Source organism: Mytilus edulis, chromosome 2 (assembly GCF_963676685.1).
Source record: "Mytilus edulis chromosome 2, xbMytEdul2.2, whole genome shotgun sequence".
Classification (NCBI taxonomy): domain Eukaryota; kingdom Metazoa; phylum Mollusca; class Bivalvia; order Mytilida; family Mytilidae; genus Mytilus; species Mytilus edulis.
The window spans coordinates 104168459-104189529 of NC_092345.1; the positions used below are offsets into that span (position 1 = coordinate 104168459).

General features: G+C 34.0%; 1 protein-coding gene across 1 annotated transcript in view; it reads right to left on the minus strand.

Moving 5' to 3' along the window:
• Positions 1-20476, minus strand: part of LOC139513766 (sodium-dependent multivitamin transporter-like) — a 42399-nt gene extending 21923 nt beyond the window's left edge. The window contains exons 1-4 of the mRNA XM_071302560.1: positions 20135-20476; positions 10804-10869; positions 8636-8687; positions 7698-7765 (exon numbers count right to left, since the gene is read on the minus strand). Coding sequence (XP_071158661.1) covers positions 7698-7765; positions 8636-8687; positions 10804-10869; positions 20135-20476 — 528 coding nt within the window. The remainder of the gene's footprint in view (positions 1-7697; positions 7766-8635; positions 8688-10803; positions 10870-20134) is intronic.
• Between the last annotated feature and the right edge of the window lie 595 nt (positions 20477-21071).

Here is a 21071-nt window from a genome sequence, read left to right on the forward strand (position 1 = left end):
TTCAAACACATGAAAATTAAAAACCCGCTTTCACCACAATCCAAATGATTGGTCCACGTAACCACGTGTACAACTACACATAACAAAACCCGCCAAAAATATATACCGTTCTTATAAAACGTTCCTTTTAGACAACATTTTCCCGCTATACTCCGAAACTCGGGAAAATACATGTCTTAACTACACTACAATAATAACAAACACAAATTGCATTTAGCCGTGCAGACTAGAAAAACAAAGAAAGGGCGGAAAAGTGTAAATGATATACAATAAAATGAAAATGCTAAAGACCTAGCTTCTTAGTAACTTCTAAACGATGCGCAAGTGAGTCTGCCACGTACCCATCTTTGGCAGTGTCAGATTTCCATCGACCGTGCCGTTTCCAGCAGCGTTCGTAAACATCAGCATTAGCTGCGACAGTGGCTCCACCCGCCCTTAAAGAATGTAAACCTATGTTTATATCACCACAAACTTCTTTGAGTCTAGCTACTATACACTCTCTAGCTCTGGTATAACTCAGTTTTTTGTTCTTGTAAATTAGCGAACACCGTTTGCCTGATCTAAAAATAGGTTTAAATAAATACTGCTCAGAACTTGACTCAATTTTACAAATGCTGAAATACTTGGACAATAGATTATAAGGACAAGCAGCAGACTCACCATTTGAAATAACTAATTTTTCCCCTAATCTATACTGATCAGTTTTGCTTTTGTCAATATCAATCTCTAAATAATTAGTTTTGAAATGAACGTCTTTACATCGAAAAGAACTAAGCTCATTGAATCTAAGAAATCCAGAGAAACTAAGAACAATCATACATAAATCCCTTAAAATAGCTATATCATCACTGTCTTTATATTTTGTACAAAGTTTAATAATAGATTCAGAATCAATATGTTCCTTTTTAACTTTAGTTTATGTGGTTGACGTTTAGATGACTCCAGTAAATTGGTCACAAAAGCATTTTCTGTGGGATCTGAAAAACCTTGAACTGTATGTGCCCATTTTTTACCGTAAAACAATGACTGAACTACACTATAAGATGAACCTGTGTCTATCAGTTTGGTTAAATATAAAGCTGCATGTATAGGCTTTGCTGGCAAAGATAGTCCCCCTTGTTTCAATATAAATCTCTCCCATCGTTTATAAGCATAGAAATATTTATAGTTAGTATTGTCACTCCTGGACTGCAGTAAATACGATGACATCTTACGTCCCAATTCGTCAAAATCAGCCGAAAGAATCCCTCCATCTTGTATTTGCTGCAACACCCTGCTTTTCAGACCGATACCTGTAGGAAAGAATGAAATAAATTAAAACCTTATTTTCATAGCCAACATCCTGACAGAAATCTGTTGATTTTCCGAACATACCATTTCTACCTCGGCCTTTTTTGATAACTGTTGATGGTAATATTTTACTATCTTTAATGAACGATTCGAATTCTACAACATTACCATAGACTTTGTGTAAAAGTGGCCAATATGGTGCTGAAACCCATAAAGGAACAAATAAAGTGCTATCTGCTTTATCTTGTATAATTTTGTGTATACATCGGGATATGTCTGAAGGTGGTGGCACAATCCAGGTATTTTCTTTACCCCACTGTCTATTGAAAGCATCGATATCCAGTGTACCTGGACACCAGTGTTTAGTGTTGAATATGCTACATTTTGCATTGTAATCAGTGGCAAACCTATCTACGGTATGTGGACCCCAATTCTGATTAAGATATTCAAATGTAATATCGTCTATCTCCCAATCATCGCAATCAATAGTTTTGCTAATTTTATCTGCTTTAACGTTCCCTTGTCTAGGTACCCACTCTGGTACGATCTTAATGCTATTTGGTTCACATACGTTTGCTATTTTAATTGTAATATTTTGAAAATCAGATTTCTTGCTGCCCTTTTTTATTATGTTTACTACGTTCTGATTATCTGTGTGCCACTTAACTGTTTGACCTTTTAATGACATAGATATAGACTGCAGTACTCTATAAACTGCCTCAAGCTCTCTCCAAGTAGAACTTTTCAATTTTTCTCCATCGTTCCAACTACCCATAATCTCTTCGTCTATGGCTTTTACCAAATAGCCACCATAACCTATGCCCGAGGCATCTGTGTATACTACACTCGAGTATTGCTCAACAATATGCAATTCTCTGCCATTCATTTTCTCTATATTTTCCTTCCAGAAAATTATCTCATCAAGAGATCTACTGTTCAACAGAACATTAGCATTCCAGCTTGCTTTATACAAAATGCATTCGTACATACTTCTTGTACGTAGTCTAACTACAGGACCAACTGCCCCTTGCATAGATATGATCTGACCAATTATATATATATAGAAGCAAGAAACCTTGCCGAAACGTGTTTTTCTCCTTTCCCTATTTTGTGTATAATTCTATTTAAAGTATCTAACAATTTGAAAGTCGCCTTTCCGTGACTGAAACCATGCCTTTGTCAAATTGCCATACCAAACCCAACCATACCACATTTTGGCTAGGTGTCCAATTGCATTTATCTTCTGCTATCAAAAACCCAGAAGCTTTCAGTACTTTCTGAACAACTATGCTAGTTTCCTGGGCCTGACTTATCTCGTCAGCCCCGCCTAAACCATCGTTTAAATACATGATAATTTTCAAACCTGAATTTCGTAAATGTTTAACAATACACCTTACAACTTTGGTGAATATATAACCAGCAGTAGATATACCAAATGGTAAAACATTAAAGACGTAATATTTTGTTTCACGATTTTTGACCCAAGCAAAACCTAAATATGTCTTGTGTGATTCAAATATCTTTACATGATGGTATGCCGATCTCAAATCGTAAGTAAAGCAGTAATCTCCCTTCTTAAACATTTGACTGGCTACGCTAGCATCTTCATATTTAAATCTGAATTTATGAAGATGTGGGTTAATGTGTCTACAATCTAAAACTAATCTTAATTTGTTTTTATTGTTAGCTACCGTCAACGGATTGACTACTTTAGGTTTACATGAAAATTCTTTTATGCATCCTAATTCTATCAACTTTAAAATCTCATTATCTACGAAATCTGAATTCTCTAAAGACGATTTGTTGTTATTCAAAAATACCTCACTTGGCTCTGTGTGAAAAGGTATTTTATATCCATGTTCTATGATATCATCAAATAACATTACGCCAATAATCAATTGAACTTCTTATTTTACCTACAGGTGAATTACATGAAACTATAGCATTTTCTCTACCAAAATTAACAGATAAATCATTACTAAATAATCTAGTACTTATCTTATCAGACTTTTCTTTCTGAGTTTGCCAACCCTGTTTATAATGGTCTGACCTCCAATGTCCTGACAAACCACACTCATAACATTTTCCGGGTCGATGCACCACAGGAATGTTAACTGTACTCTGTTGATTAACTGAGCTGAATCGAGTAGACTGTGGGGCACTGTCAGGAGTTGTGCGTGTCTTAAACTTTTTGTCGCTCTTCATTTTCCTCGACGCTTTGTTTTCTGCTCTTATTATGCGTTTTTCGTCTTCTGAATCATCTGCTAGGTTGTGCGTTTCATACTCGGTAACTGTTCTCCAGCCGTTCTCGGACTGATCCGCGAGCTTAATCAATTTTTGTCGATGATTGAGAATGTCCAAACCTTCACAAATGTTCCTCATCGCGCCCTCTGTACTTTCGTTGTAGTCCTGCGATTCTGTTGGAATACTTCTGGCCTCTTTCATCTTGTTGACGATTTTTGTGTTAACCTTGAACTGCTCTTCGTTTCCCTTTCGCTTGAAAACGTAATTTTCGGTGTTCATCTGCTGGATTTTAGACATTTGAGTTTCTGATAGCTGCCTCTGCGTTTCGTGAACGGATCTCTGAAACGTGTCTAAACGACTAGACATTAATCTGTCGATGCTCTGCAGTATCTCGTTTTGGTTCTGGCTCATAGCGTCTTTAATTTTTCGGTCGATGAGCATGTTTATTTCTGCCGGCTCCGACATGTTAAGTGTTGAACGTCTGCGGCTAGAATGATTTTCAAACACATGAAAATTAAAAACCCGCTTTCACCACAATCCAAATGATTGGTCCACGTAACCACGTGTACAACTACACATAACAAAACCCGCCAAAAATATATACCGTTCTTATAAAACGTTCCTTTTAGACAACATTTTCCCGCTATACTCCGAAACGTGGGAAAATACATTTACGACCAGTTTTATGTGACTATGGAACCCAGAGTACACTACCAAAAGTGCCATATATGACTACCATATCAAGCCCGGTTCATATAAGAATCATATGTGAATTGCAACATATAATTAGCATATGTTACTATACATATGATTTACATATGATAATCAAATGATAATCATACGTATGTTATTATCATACGATAATCATATGTATATCACATGTAAATCATATGTGACACTACATATAGAAAGCATATGTGACACTACATATAGAAAGCATATGTAACATTTAACATATGATTCTCATATGAATCGGGCCTGATATGATAATCATATGTAGCAATTTTGCTAGTTTACTCTGAAAGAACAACCGACGTCAGACAAGTAAATGATGAACCACCCATGGTCGTTCAAGGCCGGACGCAAACTCAAACTGCATCGATGATACACTACAATGATATGTACTGGTGTGACACGTTTGAGCATCCAGCCATCAGAGAATAAACTTTAATAGTATTCAAATATTAAATGAACGCAATGATACAAACTTCCAGTGTAAACTTTTATTATACTAGAAGATGCCCGCGAAATCGCGGTACAATTGGGCAAGTGTTGAAACAAAGAGTGTGGACACAGTAATGATTTGGACACGGTTAATGCATTTAATTCTATTTCTTTAAAGAGATCAAAATGAGGAACATAATGCAAAAGACCCCGTTCATCTCATTTGGAAAATAAAAATATTAAATACCCTAAGAAAAGTGTACCAACATGTGATTTTCAGTAGTGTTTTCACTTTTAACTCAATAACCGTATGAGCTACGTAAAATCTGTTGACATTACCGAAAGGGATCAAAATGAGTAAACAATGGAAAAAATCCCATCTAAATTGGATGAAAAATAAAATCTAAAACACTTCAAATCGACGATCCAGTCGTTTTTTTGCTAATGAATTCGTAAATTTTAAATAATTTCATCTTTTAGTCAAAACATTGGGTAGGGGTGTTTACACATAAAAATGAGAGGGGTCCGGACGTCGGGTGCCTGTGTTTACACATAAAAAGGGGGGAGGATCAATTCGACACGTTCAACGCCCATTTCATTTTTTGACAGTTCTGCACCTGAGTAACTAGAGGCTCTAAAGAGCCTGTGTCGCTCACCTTGGTCTATGTGAATATTAAAGGAAGCAGATGGATTCATGACAAAATTGTGTTTTGGTGATGGTGATGTGTTTGTACATCTTACTTTACTGAACATTCTTGCTGCTTAAAATAATCTCTATCTATAATGAACTTGGCCCATTAGTTTCAGTGGAAAATGTTAGTAAAAATTTACAAATTTTATGAAAATTGTTAAAAATTGACTATAAAGAACAATAACTCCTAAGGGGGTCAAATGACCATTTCGGTCATGTTGACTTATTTGTAAATCTTACTTTGCTGAAAATTATTGTTGTTTACAGTTTATCTCTATCAATAATAATATTCAAGATAATGACCAAAAACAGCAAAATGTCCTTAAAACTAACAATTCAGGGTCAGCAACCCAACAACGGGTTGTCCGATTTATCTTAAAATTTCAGAGCAGATTTGCTCTAAATGCTTTGGGTTTTGAGTTATAAGCCAAAAACTGCATTTTACCCCATGCTCTATTTTTAGCCATGGCGGCCATCTTGGTTTGACGGCCGGGTCACCGGACACATTTTTTAAACTACTAACCCAAAAGATGATTGTGGCCAAGTTTGGATTAATTTGGCCCAGTAGTTTCAGAGGAGAAGATTTTTGTAAAATATTACTAAGATTTACGAAAAATGGTTCAAAAATGACTATAAAGGGCAATAACTCCTAAAGGGGTCAACTGACCATTTCAGTCATGTTGACTTATTTGTAAATCTTACTTTGCTGAACATTATTGCTGTAAACTGTTTATCTCGACTATCTATAATAATAAGCAAGATAATAACCAAAACAGCAAAATTTCCTTAAAATTACTAATTCAGGGGCAGCAACCCAACAACGGGTTATCCGATTCATCTGAAAATTAACTATTCTACCCCATTTCAGATTTGCTCTAAATGCTTTGGTTTTTGAGTTATAAGCCAAAAGCTGCATTTTACCCCTATGTTCTATTTTAAGCCATAGCGGCCATCTTGGATGGTTGGTCGGGTCACCGGACACATTTTTTAAACTAGATACCCCAATGATGATTGTGGCCAAGTTTGGTTTAATTTGGCCCAGTAGTTTTAGAGGAGAAGATTTTTGTAAAAGTTAACGACGACGACGACGGACGCCGGACGCCAAGTGATGAGAAAAGCTCACTTGGCCTTTTATGCCAGGTGAGCTAAAAAGGGTGGATGTCGTTTAATTTAGCAAAACAATAAAATACAGGATCCTTATAGACCTAACTGTCCTATTTTCTATCCTTTCGTCTTACTTTCACTTATATTTCGCAGGCAGTACGTCGACTGAGCATGCGCGAAAGCGTATAAGACACGGATCGATAACGGTCTCCGAATTTGGATATTTTCTCAAAAATTGGTGTTTTCTGTAGAAAAAAGATCGTTTCAAAGACAAATTTAGGAAGTACAAAACACTACATTTATACGTCATATCACAGAAATTTCCGACTTTGTATGGTTTCAGAGGAGTTGTGGCTCACTGAAATCGGTCTCTTCCTTTAGTTGTATAGATTATTACGTTTTCGAGATTTGTTATTTATCTTAGTGTGCTTTAATAAAGCGTGTATGCCAGTAATATTTGTAGTGTTATACGAGTTTCACTGGGCACTTGATAAAATAATAATGATGTAAAATGGTCCTAATGCACCTGCCCTTGATGGCCTTTGTATCTGAATGATGCAAATTCCTCCATGTACATTGGCCATGAGGAGGACTTTATTTCATTTTGTTTAATTATTTCCAGTCTAAATGTCTTTTAAGCACCTGTCGTTGATGAACTCTGTATGCGAATGACAGAATGCTCTCATGCATGTACGTTGGTCACTGGGAGGACACTGGATTTAATAATAAGAAATTAATAATTTCATTAAACATCTACAAAGGATTTATCCCTTTACCTCTCTTTATATTTATCAAAACTGTCAGATCGCACGGATGTAAAATATAGAATTGCATGTTTAATACAAAATTTTTAAAAATGATAGTTTCTGTCCTTATTTCGTTTTTGCTTTGGGATTACAAGCCCTCAATAATGAAAAAAAAGAACACAACAAACAAACAAAAAAACTAGGTACACTGTAAGATATTATATTTGATTGTTGTTAACAAATCGATGTTTGAGCTGAATTGTGATTCCAGAACTAAGTTTGTTTCCATTGACTTCTGGTCCTGGATATACACATTTGAATATGACAATAAGTATAAGTAGTTGTCTATTGCTAGTGTTATGTTAGAGTTTTGTGAATCATATGACGCAATAAAGTGTCATAGCAAACAACTCATATGGACGATGTGAACGTTTTTTGTACTAAAGAAACGAACTTACTATTGCTGTATAGAAAGTACACACAAGACCAATTACTAGGATCGACACCAACGTATTGATACCCATAACTACAAAATGATTATGAAAATAGAAATTATTATACAATTTCCTAAGCCTAAAATACAATATAAAGGAGCCTTATTAGGATAAAAAGGAATCGGCTGACAGGTAATTCATCTAAGTAGCATACGTTCAAAGTCACGGGAGGGTAACTTCCTATTATTGGGTATACGGGGATGTGCCAAAAATATGGGTCATAATTTTGCGAGATTTTATATAAAAATGACCCTCCTTTTTAATGACATCCTATATTAAAATGCATTTACGTTTGATAACTGTATATTGATTTGGGGTATGTCATCTACATATCATATATAAATATGCTATTGAGAATCTTACATTGTTAATGGTCAATTATTATATTAAATTAAATCAATTCATTTGAAAGTTCATCATATTTTTAATATTGTATATAAGGATAGGTCATTCTTTCTTAAATATTTATATAACTATAGGTACTGAATTTCAGGGGATGTTATATTAAAATGGGTAAGTTTTGTGAGGCAAAAATGTCTGACAAGAGTCATGTTCGATCGGATTGATCAATATTGATTTTGCTGTTATTGTAAACAAAAAGGAGGGATTTTGTCATTGACAAATCTGTGATTGTCAATAGTGAACTTTTTATTTCGTTATTTTACGTAATGCTAATTATCCAAAGCGCTGTTTGTTTTGGGGTAAATTTATTGGCTGCTGTTTCAGTATAGTCGTTTGGTTGAATAGAATACTGGCTAAAAATACCCTGGACCCAACCAGCAAGCCAAACATTGCCTTTAATATAGCTTTTAAAATCAGGAACAATAATGAATACGAAAGACATAAATAGATGACAAAGAAGACAAGCAGCATAAATATACATTTTAAATGAGTTTATTTACCTTGATTGAGAGCGAGCGCTGGAGCATACAACACAACAGCCATGTATAATAACTACAATATATATAGAATTCATGTCAGTTCAACTTATATTAACAATAATACAACTCCAGTCTCTTAAATAGTCAAGTACTGGCAAGTGTCGATAAAGCAGTTCTTTTATAAATTTTCCAACTCTAGCACGTGTACACAGGAAAACTAGTAATGGACGTATTATGGATGTAAAAAATCCGTAAAACGTCCGTATCATACGAACGTATAACGGATGGATAGTACCACGGGCATAATACGTCCCTACATCACGTCCGCATTACGTCCGTTCCATCAAAAATGTCCGCAAAACGAACGAACAGACGATCCGTTTTACAGATGCTTATAAACGAATGTTTTACGGATATGTTTTTACAGACGTATTACGTCTGCATGGTCTTGGTACTATCCATTCGTAATACGTCCGTAAAACGGATGTTTTACGTCCGTTACTATTTTTCCTGTGTACCAATCAGGTGGCAATACATACTATGCTGTGTGTTTTACTACAGCAGAAGGTCAAAACGTGTACAAAGAGAAAGGATGTATACATTTGTGCTTAGTACTAATACAAAATTTAACATTGTATCAGAGATTAAAACATTTCTCAGCACGAACATTTCCTTTTACCATTAACATTTGTCATTCCATTGATAGTTTCTTGTAACAAGCTCTCTTTGGGTGACCTGGAATCGGTTTTGTTTAAAGGTTAAATTTCCCGCCCTGGTCGAATTCATCCTCCCTTTCCAGTGACAATCATCCACCCCATGACCTATCCTATTTCCACGTTTTATGATAAGCATTGATCAACGTTCTCGACCTGAATGTAGGTGAAATATTATCCCCGGCTTTGCAAAAATATCGTCTTTTGATTGGCTATAGACACGTCGGTACAAAACCCTGGCCCCCGTCTGGTCGTTAAGGAATGCTATCGTCGTTATCAGTTGCGCTTTATTCCTTAAATTTCTCTACAGAACTATAAGCTCTCATAAAAAAGGTCAGTAATGCTTCAAATATTAAATTTTGAAGCGAAATTTAACTTAAATCTAAATGGTATTTAGTTACCGAACTTATTTGATTATGTAGGTTTAACAAAAAAGTTATAGGCCTAGGAAAAAAACTGTTTTAAGGGTATCTTACATGCAGTGTTTTTTCTCCGGTAAAAGTATATATCATGTAACCAACTACATGTAGATATCCATCTGACAGTACCTCTAGTTTTCTTGGGGGGGTGGGAGGGGGGGGGAGGGTTCAAACAGGAGAAAGAGCAAATTTCAGATTCAATCATTAGGTATGTCAGTTGCAAATTAAACTTTTCATCAAATCTTATAAGGAATTCATAAAATAATGGAATGAGAAATTGTAAAATTGTAAACATAACGGAAAGTTCACCATAAAAAGTGGCTTCAATTAAAAAAAAAAAAATAAAAAAATTGTAAAATATAAAATAAAAAAAAAAAAAAAGTTACTATAAAAAAAAGTTAAAATATCAACAACAAAAATAAATAAAAAAAAATTAAAAAAAAAAATTAATAAAAAAAAATAATAATAATAATACAGTAATAATAAATAAAAAAAAAATATAATAATAATAAAAAAAATATAAAAAAATATAAAAAAAAAAAATAAAAAAAAATATACAAAAATTTTTTTTTTTTAAAAAGGGAAGTAACTCTAATAATTCCCTGGCAGTCCATTATCTGGTATTGACTGCAACTACCGGTCAATACCAGATTTTTGGACCGATTGCGTCTATATCGCAGAATACGGAATGTCATGTGATTGATTCTAGGCCAATAGAATTAAAGATTTTATACTGATATGCAATAACTGTTTGTCGACCATTTCGCACAAGTTATTGCCCTGGGCTTCACCTAGGGCGATAGTTTGGTCCCCCAAAAACGGGAAGGATATTGAGGAAATGCACATAAGGGCCGTTAAACTACCGTTTTCGTCGTTAAACTATGATTGTCTATTAATGTGGTTCCCGCGTTCCATACATAAGACAATATTCGATTTTATGCAGGTTACAACAATACAACAACCCTTTTATGTTTTTCATCTTTTCTAAAAAGAGACAATCTCTACATGCATACAAAATCTCAACAATATAATACCATTTAGCTAGTGTAATACTTACCATTTGTACCTGGAATACCAGACATCCGATAATTCTGACAACCTTGTTGAATCTCATTTCAAGATACTACAATATATATAAACAGCATATTTAAAAAAGGCGTTAAGAACGTAACCAAAATTTTTTTTTTTACATGAAACATTTTACCATAACGTTGCATGTAAAAGCGCGTGACGTTTAGCGCGGTGAATAACACTTTCACAGGTGAATATGCTTTTTTATTCAAAATCCAATTCATATAGAAAAGCCTACTAAAATAATACCAATATGGAATAATGGTGAATATTGTCCCTCGTATAATATTAATTGCACTCGCAAGCTCGTGCAATATAATATTCTACTCGGGACAATATTCACCAATATTCGTGCAATGACCCTATATTATACTACAATTAGCCTATTTATTAACCCAATAATGGGGGTGTATGGCTAAATAAAGCCATGTGCTGAACTGACCTTTGGTGTGTGCAACAGACCCAAATATCGTAACAAAAATGTACTTTAATAGAAAACTATAGTTCCAAATATTTAAAACATAATGAGTTGTTTCAAATTAATAATATCACATGGTATCAATGACATTTTTTACTGCGTATCCGTCGTTGTTTGTTGCAATTGCATCAGTAATAAGGTCAAATTCCTTTATTTTCGTACGCAAAAGTTGTAAACAAACACGATTGTAGATTTCTAATTTCAAATATTTCTTTTGCTGTGTAAGTTGCAGGATAAAGACAATACGTGATAATTGTTGGCAAATTAACGTTGTATTGGGCTCAGAGCGAAAACAAGATAAAACATCGGCAAGCCTGGCTTTCATCTTGTTTTCTAATTCTCGCCCAATACGGGACTTTCGAGATAGGAACTCTTCGTGTTGGAGACGAAAAACGCATATTACCAAAGAACAGTAGGGTGGGACAGTACTGCATGTCTACCCTGTTCGCTCATGGTTAGAGTGCCACCATGCGATGTAATAAAAGAATCGTATCGATCAGAAGCAATCAACTCGAAAGTCCCGTGTACGGCCTTTATCCGCCGACAATGACCATGTATTGTCTAGCTATATAATGAATAAACGCTGTGACATGTTCATGTGGTCTACTACGGCGGATATCGGCAAATTATAATGTCAAATTGTTACTATTTGTACATCAGTAGACAGTATTTCAAAGTTGCGAAAACTTTGAACGAGTTGGGAAATAAACCAGTATATTTTTTTTTTAAATGAATGGAATATGATTTTTAAAATTAAATTTGGTGGTCTTGTGCACTCTTTGGTAGCTTGAGAAACAGGAGTTATGACAGAACGGCTTGGTCGCGCCTTTCGCTTCTGTTTTTTTATTATCATATTTAAGTAATGGTTACAAATTCTGCATTCAGGCTCAGGAGGAAAATAAATGTCTATTATTTTGTTAGAGTTAGCTATGTCTCTTACAGCAAATGTTAACCTTATAGCGACAGTTTGAAGCCACTAACTCACCTCATATGATTTTGTAATCTCCAAATTGTGAAACACTGGGAGTATGCCATGTACAGCAAACGGAAAAGTCAGCAAGTTAGAAAAGGAAATCATCCAATACATAGTCCCGTTATAAAATGTCTCGGTTGGTACACCTAATACTAAAATGGCAGACATTAATGACAGAGTAACTGGGAGTAGAGACATATTTCTTCCTCCAAGCAGAAATTCTGATGTATTTTGTTTTCGTTTGTCCTTCCATGCGTAATATATACCAATAGTCGTAGAAATAAGAAGAATTAAAACAAAAATCAAATAGTCCAACCAATGAAATGTTTTGGTTTCTTTTGCCATGGTAATGCGATTCACAACTTAGCAAAGCGATACATTAGTGAAGACTGCACTTCAGAAATAATTAAAATGTTAAATTATGAATATTTGAACATGAAGACAAACTTGAAAATGTTTCATGTAACTATAGTTTATTATTTTTATCGGGGAATATTTCAAGCAAGATGAATGAATGAATGAATACTTTATTTGCAAGAAGCATATACATGCTATGGCAAACGAAAATATATACAATATATGACAAACAAAAGACAGCAGAGAACAGTAGTTACAGAGTATACAATAATATTATGACAATATATGCGATCTAATTTTCCAAGCTGCATTTAAATAGTTACATAGTTTTACTGTCAGAGATTTAGAATGAGCTTGTAATAAATTATCTAACTTGTGCCGATTTGGCCAAGAACAGTAGAATAAAGGTAAAAATTCTATACGCACAGATCTATACGCTGGACATGATAAAACAAAATGATACTCGTCCTCTAAAACATTCATATTACAACACATACAAATTCTGTTTTCTCTTTGAGTATTTATATAACGACCAACTTCAACATTTAATTTAAGTGTGCCGCTACGTAGTTTTGTTAATATAGATACATTACAATGAAAATCTAAGTATTTTTCAAAACCAAATTCTAGTTTATATCGTTTATAAATACAAAGTTTATTACATTCTTCTAAAGCTGTATTCCAGCTTTGTAAAAATTGATCTTTAATACGTGTTTTTATACAATCAAATGATAATTTACTAGTATCTTGTGAAATCCATACATCATAAAATCCAAGGTTACATAACAATTTTTTTACGTTAGACGCCCAATTAATTTTACCATTATTTGCATCTTTGTACAAAAGTTTATAAACTTCATATACAATATGAGGTTTATTAGTTACAATATGAATCCAATATTTCAGGATTTTATATTTTCTCAAAATATGCAATGGCAGGTGCCCAAGTTCACCATATAAAAAATTTGTAGGGACTTTTTTACCAAGTTTCAAAATAAATCTACAAAATCTATTATATATAAGCTCTATATCACCAGCACGATGAAAACCCCATATTTCAGACCCATAACTTAAAACGGATCCAACCATACTATCGAATAGGAAAATTTGTTGTTCAGTAGTCACATATATTTGTTTCAATGAATTTATTAGTGAAGATAAAGCTCTTGATCCTTGTTGAGATAAACGCTTTTGAGTTTGTAAAAATTTTCCATTATAGTGGAGCAATACACCGAGGTATACATAGGAGTTCACAATTTCTAATTCTCTGTCGTTGTAATAAAAACGGTTTACCACAGGCCTCCATCCATTTCGGAAAATAACAACTTTTGTCTTCTCCGTGTTTACTTCTATGTTCCATTTATTACAATATAGTAGTAATTTATTCAGTAAATGTTGCAACACATTCGTTGATTTTCCAAAAAGTACGGTATCATCAGCAAATAAGATCAAATATATTAAAAATCCATTTAGAGACACGATGTCTTTATCTGTTTCAACGGAAATATCTTGAATAATGTCGTTAATAAAAAACAAAAACAGCAAAGGCGATAAAGGTTCCCCTTGTTTCACACCAAGAAAATTGTCAAACGCATCTGACAGCACTCCTCCAGATCGTACACGAAGACGCACTGATGAATATAAAGTTTTAATAATAGAAACAAATTTGTTACTAATGCCATTCTTTAGCAGTTTGTATATCAAAATTCTTCTGTGTAGTTTATCAAAAGCCTTGCGAAAGTCCACGAAGGCACAAAAAAGCTGAAGCTTTTGTACTAAAACATGTGATATAATTCCATGCAGTGTGAAAATGGCGTCAACAGTTGAACGACCAGGACGAAAACCAAACTGATTGTCTATTAATTTCTCTTCGTCTTCCGACCACGACAGCAAGCGTTCCGTTAATATGCTAGTAAATATCTTAGAAAGAATGCTCACCAATACAATCGGCCTGAAATTGTTAGGGTCTGACAAATCACCGCTTTTGGGTACAGGGATAACTATACATTCGGTCCAATTATCTGGATATATTCCATTGTCAAACATAGAGTTGAAAAGACTTTTAAAAATAGGCGCAAAGAAAAGAGGATTCGCAGCTAACATTTCACCAATTATATCATCATTTCCCGAACTTTTGCCAGTTTTAAGTTTCTGTATAGCTTTTATAATTTCATCTTCTGTAATTTCTGAATCGAGAATATCAATACTTATTTCACCAAAGTCGGTATTGTTTAATAAATGTAAAACTTCATCACAAAGTTCTGGTGGGTTCGATCCCAAAATATTTTCGAAATAGTTCAACATCTCATTATTTTCAACTAAACATTTTGATCTGTTTTTCGGTTTTACAGCGGACCAAAACTTTCTAGGTTCCCTTTTTGCAATATTACAAAGTTCGATTCCTTTCCTTTTCTTGAAGTTAAACTGTGCATTACGTTTGACTTTATTAAATTTGTTTCTAGTCGTTATATATGAATGTCTATTTGTATCTGTCGGATGACGCATATAAAAATTTCTAGCAGTGTGAAATTCTTTTCGTGAATTTGCGCATTTCTCGTTAAACCATTCGTTATTTGGTCGTTTAACATATATATCGTCTCGAGATAAAACAGAGTGTCCAAAAACTTTATATGCACTTTCATAGATAGTTCGGGTTATCTCCTTCACTGCGTTATTAATATCAATTTCGGAAGATAGATCATTCACCAAACTCAAGAGGCTGTCACGATGAGACTGTAAAATTTCAATATACTCATCGCACTTATTGTTGTCCCATTTAATGAATTTATGGACTCGGGGGAGGTTTTGTTGACGAATAACAGATAAGTCTAGTTCGAAGTAAACAGGCATGTGATCAGAAAATTCGTTCATAGGTAGCACTTTAAAATCATTGATTAATCTACATTCGCTCGGGGGCACTAGTAGGTAGTCATTTACACTTCTTCCTTTGGCTGTACAGAACGTAAAATTACCATTTTTGTCATTACAAAGCCTGCCATTGGCTACAACTAAACCCGTGTTAAAACACATTTGTAATAGTTTACGGCCAAATGCATTAACTGTTTTGTCCATTGAACTTCTGTCAGAAATAATGGGGTTTACAACGTGCTCAACACTTTCGACATATTTATCTAGATCGTCATTAAGTAAAAAATCACTTAATTCACCTATGCGGCTATTTAAATCTCCACATACCAAAACAATACCTTTATCACTATAGTTATTTACAATACTTTCAATAATATCGTGAAAATCTATATCACATAATTGGTAATAATTAGATCTTTCGTGTGGTACATAAGAAAAACAAATAAAAATATCTTTATCAGTATCAAAGAAACTATGGTCAAGTTTTAACAGAATAATACCATCATTTAATTCTTTTTCAACAATAATACCGTTACATAAAAAACTCTTACAAAAAACAGCAATACCTCCTTCATTTCTAGTACCTATATTTTTATTACGAAATACACAAGAAATTCTGTCAAAACCATCTATAACTAACAAGTTATTATCTTTTAACCAAGTCTCACTGAGAAATAAAATATTATAATCATTTATTAAGTTCAAAAAGTCATTATCTTTGTAGACTGAAGTTAAACCATGAACATTCCAACATAGACATTTTAATTTACAAAATTGTTCTCTGGATTTGTCCTATGGCAAATATTCCTTCCCATTTACAAATATACGGTCTTTCACAAAGTAAGCCTTAATGTCCCGTTCGCGTAAGTCCTTTAGAATCGGCAGCTTTTCTTTTCTTCGTTTCTGGATGTCCAAAGGTAATTGTTCTGAAATACCGAAACAAGTATCTTTTAGATTTTTTGCGCTTTTTTTCACCAAATCCCGGCTTTCAAAATTTGAAAACTTCACTAGTATCGGACGAGTCTTCTCACCATGCTTTCCTAGACGATAGGCCTCAGCAATAGATAACTTTGTGTCCACATTTTCTATTTTCAGATTTTTAACGCAAAATTTGTTTATAATGTGGGTACATTGTTCACCTTCCGATTCCGGTATATTGTAAAATATCAAATTATTCCGCATGGACCTCATTTGAACGTCAATTAACTCGCTCTTTAGTTTGGTATTTTCCTTACGAATAACATCTAAGGTTTCCCCTATTCCATCTACAAGATGTATATGTTACAGTGAATTTGTATAATCAGGGATTATGTAGAATCCCTGATTTTTCAGGGAATATGTAGAATCACTAAAATCATTAGTAATTATATATAATCCCTGAAAATGACCAGTGATTTACATAATCACTGAACATTTGAATAATTATTCTACAAATTCCCTAAAATAATTTCAGGGATTATGAATCATAAGGATTCTTTGTTTGATAACAAAAATTTAAAATAAATATCGCCGAGAGATCAAATTTATTCCTTCAACAGTCAGGGGACTTATTTAAACAAGTGATTTTCATAATAACTGATTCAAGTAACATTATTTCCATAAAGGTTGGAAGTTAGAGTTGTCTTTCTTTAATAATCACCTATTTAAGTAGTACAAATTGATCACTAGAAGAAGTGATTTAATTTTATTGTAGCTTTAAATATAGGATACTAATGATCCAGGGACTAATTATATTTCTAAACTTATCAGAACCAACATCTGTTCAACCCATATCTTATCTGTCGAGGGATCCTAAGGTCACAGGGTCAATTATGCATTGTTTCCGTCTAACACCTTAACCACTATCATTTTTTTATCATTTTTTTTATCCTCGAACAATGGGAAGATGTCTAGCCATAATCAATGATAGGTTTAGTGTCAACATACAAACGTACTACAAAAGAAATGCATTTCACCAAAGTCAATGTCGTTCTGTCTCTAAGAACTGTGTCAAAGATGTCCAGCAAAAAGTAAAAACACAAAAATACTGAACTCCGAGGAAAATTCAAAAAGGAAAATCAAAAATCAAAAGTCCAAACACATCAAACGAATGGATAACAACTGTCATATTCCTGACAGCAACTGTGTCAATACCTATATTTGTAACCTCTATATCAGGAATTATTATAACAGATTCATTTGTTACTACGTATGTACAGATACATAAATATTAATTCCAGTGATGCAAAATATACAGCATGTGCTTTTAGCCAAAGATGGAACATGTTATGGTATGCTGACATGGGAATGTCAGATAGTGTAAATTTATATGTAAATGTTATGTTATTATTTTTCAGAATAACAAAACGAGAAATTAACTAGCATCATTTTTTTTTTGTCGCTAGCTAAATGAAAAAAATTATTTCTGTCTTTTATTTCTCTATATTTATCTTGGCAAGGACAAATTACTTTAGATCTATAACTTATATATTTTTAAATATGCAATCCGTCCATCGGATTGCATATTTATACATCTCGAAACAACCGCGGACTCTCGTTGGTGGTGGGTTGCATCCCACAGCGGGAGATGGTTTGCAACAGTTTGTGTTAGAATGATGAGCGAGAAGAGAATCGTACGAGCCAGGGGACAGAACTCGTTAGTCTACAGTTTGTGTATCCTCTCGTTGTCATCGTCATTTACAAGGGCTCATACCACGTATGTTCGAATATTGAACTCGGGGTCAGCCCTGTATAATATGATCCTTCAGCGCGTTGCTCGGTTTCTATATTCGGGATATCATCAGTAGTTCTGCACTGGTTTTAGGAGTAAGAACCATTGGGAATATTTATATAATATGTCTAATTAATATACAACGGTAACAGAAATTGATAATTCACAGAACAACGTCATATTTTTGAATAATGGTCATTTTGATGATCTGACCGATTCGTAAGTATATTTATTCATTTAACAGTCCATCCACACCGCATTCTGATCCATTAAAATCATGATATTTCTAATTTATTATAAGTCCATCCGACCCGATCATTAAAGGTTTGAACCATTTTTTAGCCGATCCATCGAAATCATAGAGATACAAATGAAGTGTACCACTAGCGACAATCAAAAATAATAATACAACAATAACCATACATGAACAAAAACTAGACTAAAGCGGGGGACAATGGACGAGTCGGAAGCATTTGCTCTTCTAATAGTTCCCTTATCAAAGCCGCAATCGAAACAATGTTTTGACTTCAAGATGAAGATCAACTGTAAAAACGTTACTCTTCTGTTACAGAAGACAGGAAATGCCAGCCAAAAAAAAGATAACCGGGTTTATATGCAAATAGCTAATAGTGTGGTGGGTTTATACCGTTTTTACGAATACCCAAATCACCCTTACATCTTCCACTACTATCAACACCGAATACATCAGTCCTATATAACAATTAACACACAAACCACTGGTTGCAACTGACAGTAATCAACTGTAATCGAACAAAAAAAAAATCTGAATTGGGAATTTATGGTCCATAAGTGCTTGCTGAAGCTGAACCGTCAGCTCAGATATCCAAACCTGCTAGACGATCTCTCCTTCCCTAACGTGTTTGATGCTTAATCTTCATAGATGCAGTAGACATATCTTTACCTTTTTTATCTTAACTAACTTGAATATAGGCAACACAAAATATGTACATATCTACTATTCATAATGACGAGCCCTACAACTTTGGTCGGGAGTGTCAGACAGATCAACATTCCAACTTCGGGCAGCTTCAGATGTGTATTAACTAATCAACACTGTTAAGAGGAGGACGCTACGACAGTGATCCTCATGCAGTCAGTTAGTATTAGTATTGAGAACTTTCAAGGTGTTAAAGACAAATATTTTCAAAAATTGAGTTTCGAGTATCTTGACGATAGTTTTCACTCTTGAATATTTCCAAAATTTTCCCCAGTTTATTTAGGTGATCAATTTGCATGATTTGGTTTATAGCCCCTTCATTGTTTTATTTTACAAAAGGGTGATGTGAACTTATACTATTTTTTATGTTGCCAAATATTGAAATAAATAACACATTTCATCTGGTAAACATGTTTCATCAGACACAAAAATATCTGACATAACTTATGCTTGTTGCCTGTAGGTTTAATATGGGAAAAGGAATTAACAAATTTAAAGTCCATCAAAATGTACATGAAGACTCGATGAAACCAGTCAATATTTACACACAAATGAGTGACGTATGAAATGTTGAATCGGACCGCACTTTTAATATCATCTGTAGTTGTGCAACTCAAGGTCAAAGTTGAAATCTAAACCATGATGCTATAATAAAAATGGCGCTATCCATGCCACAATTTATAAAAAGTAGAGATTAAAAATGATCGTTGCGGCCTCTCGATGATTTTTTGGCACGTAAAACGGGTTAAGAGGTAAAGTGGCTTAAAGTTAAGTTTAATGGTGCTCGTAAATTTAAGGTCATAAAGTGAATAACTGATCATAATTTAGAGGCTAAAACCGTACGCAATCTTGAAATCGAAAGACGTCTAGATGTCCTAGAATTAGGAAACTGTCTATATATATAGAAAGCTTCGCTTCTGGATTAAAGGCTATTGAGGTACACATTTGCGACTAATTTACATATGATACTTACTTCATTAATACTGGCAATTTCTAGTTGATGAAAAACAGGTATAAACCAATGTACGGCTACAGGATACGCCAATGCATTTCTAAATATGAAAAGCCAGTACATTGTTCCATTGTAGTAGATTTCTGCTGGTATTCCAAGAACCGATATAGCCGACAAGAAACTGGCTAACAATGACAGAGCTACCGGGAACAGGGGCATGTCTTGGCCTCCAAGAAGAAACTCCTTTGTGTTTTGTTTACGTTTATCTTTGAGGGCATAGAAAATTCCTATTCCACTCGATATTACTAAACTTAAAACGAAAATAATATAGTCTGCAAGATGGAATGTTTTATTCACGGCCATTTTTCTTGACATGCATTTAATACATAAAGTAATCTACATATTTGTATGTATACTTATATAGGTTATTGTAGTGTTTACAATGATAACAACTGTCATGGATGATGATGGTCATTCCTTAGCTGCCAAGTTTCATAGATGTGTAAATCAAGATGTTATGTTTCAATTTGCATCAACTAATCTACTTATATTCATGCAGAACAGGAGACATTGCGATTTACAATGTGCCCATTACTGTACATATCTTTAAATGGCTAAACCCAATATTCATCGTCTTTAGAGTTACATCTTAAACATTTGCATTTGAGAGGCATTTAACTTTTGGACATTTGGTGAGGTAAATGCTACGTTATATAATGCCGTCACGGGGGAGGGGGGGTTCACTTCTTGCTTTATTTGGTCCGGTTTTAGTCCATAGCGTGTTCTAGTAAGAATTGAGTAAAGTAGCTTTTATATTTTGGGGGTTTTAATTTAATATTTAATGAGATTACGATAGAGTTTAATAGTTTAGGGTATTTACGGTAAAATTCCATTTGTTTAGAAGCCGAAACTTAATATTCATTTTTTAAATTTTGGATAAGAGCTTTTACATTATTTT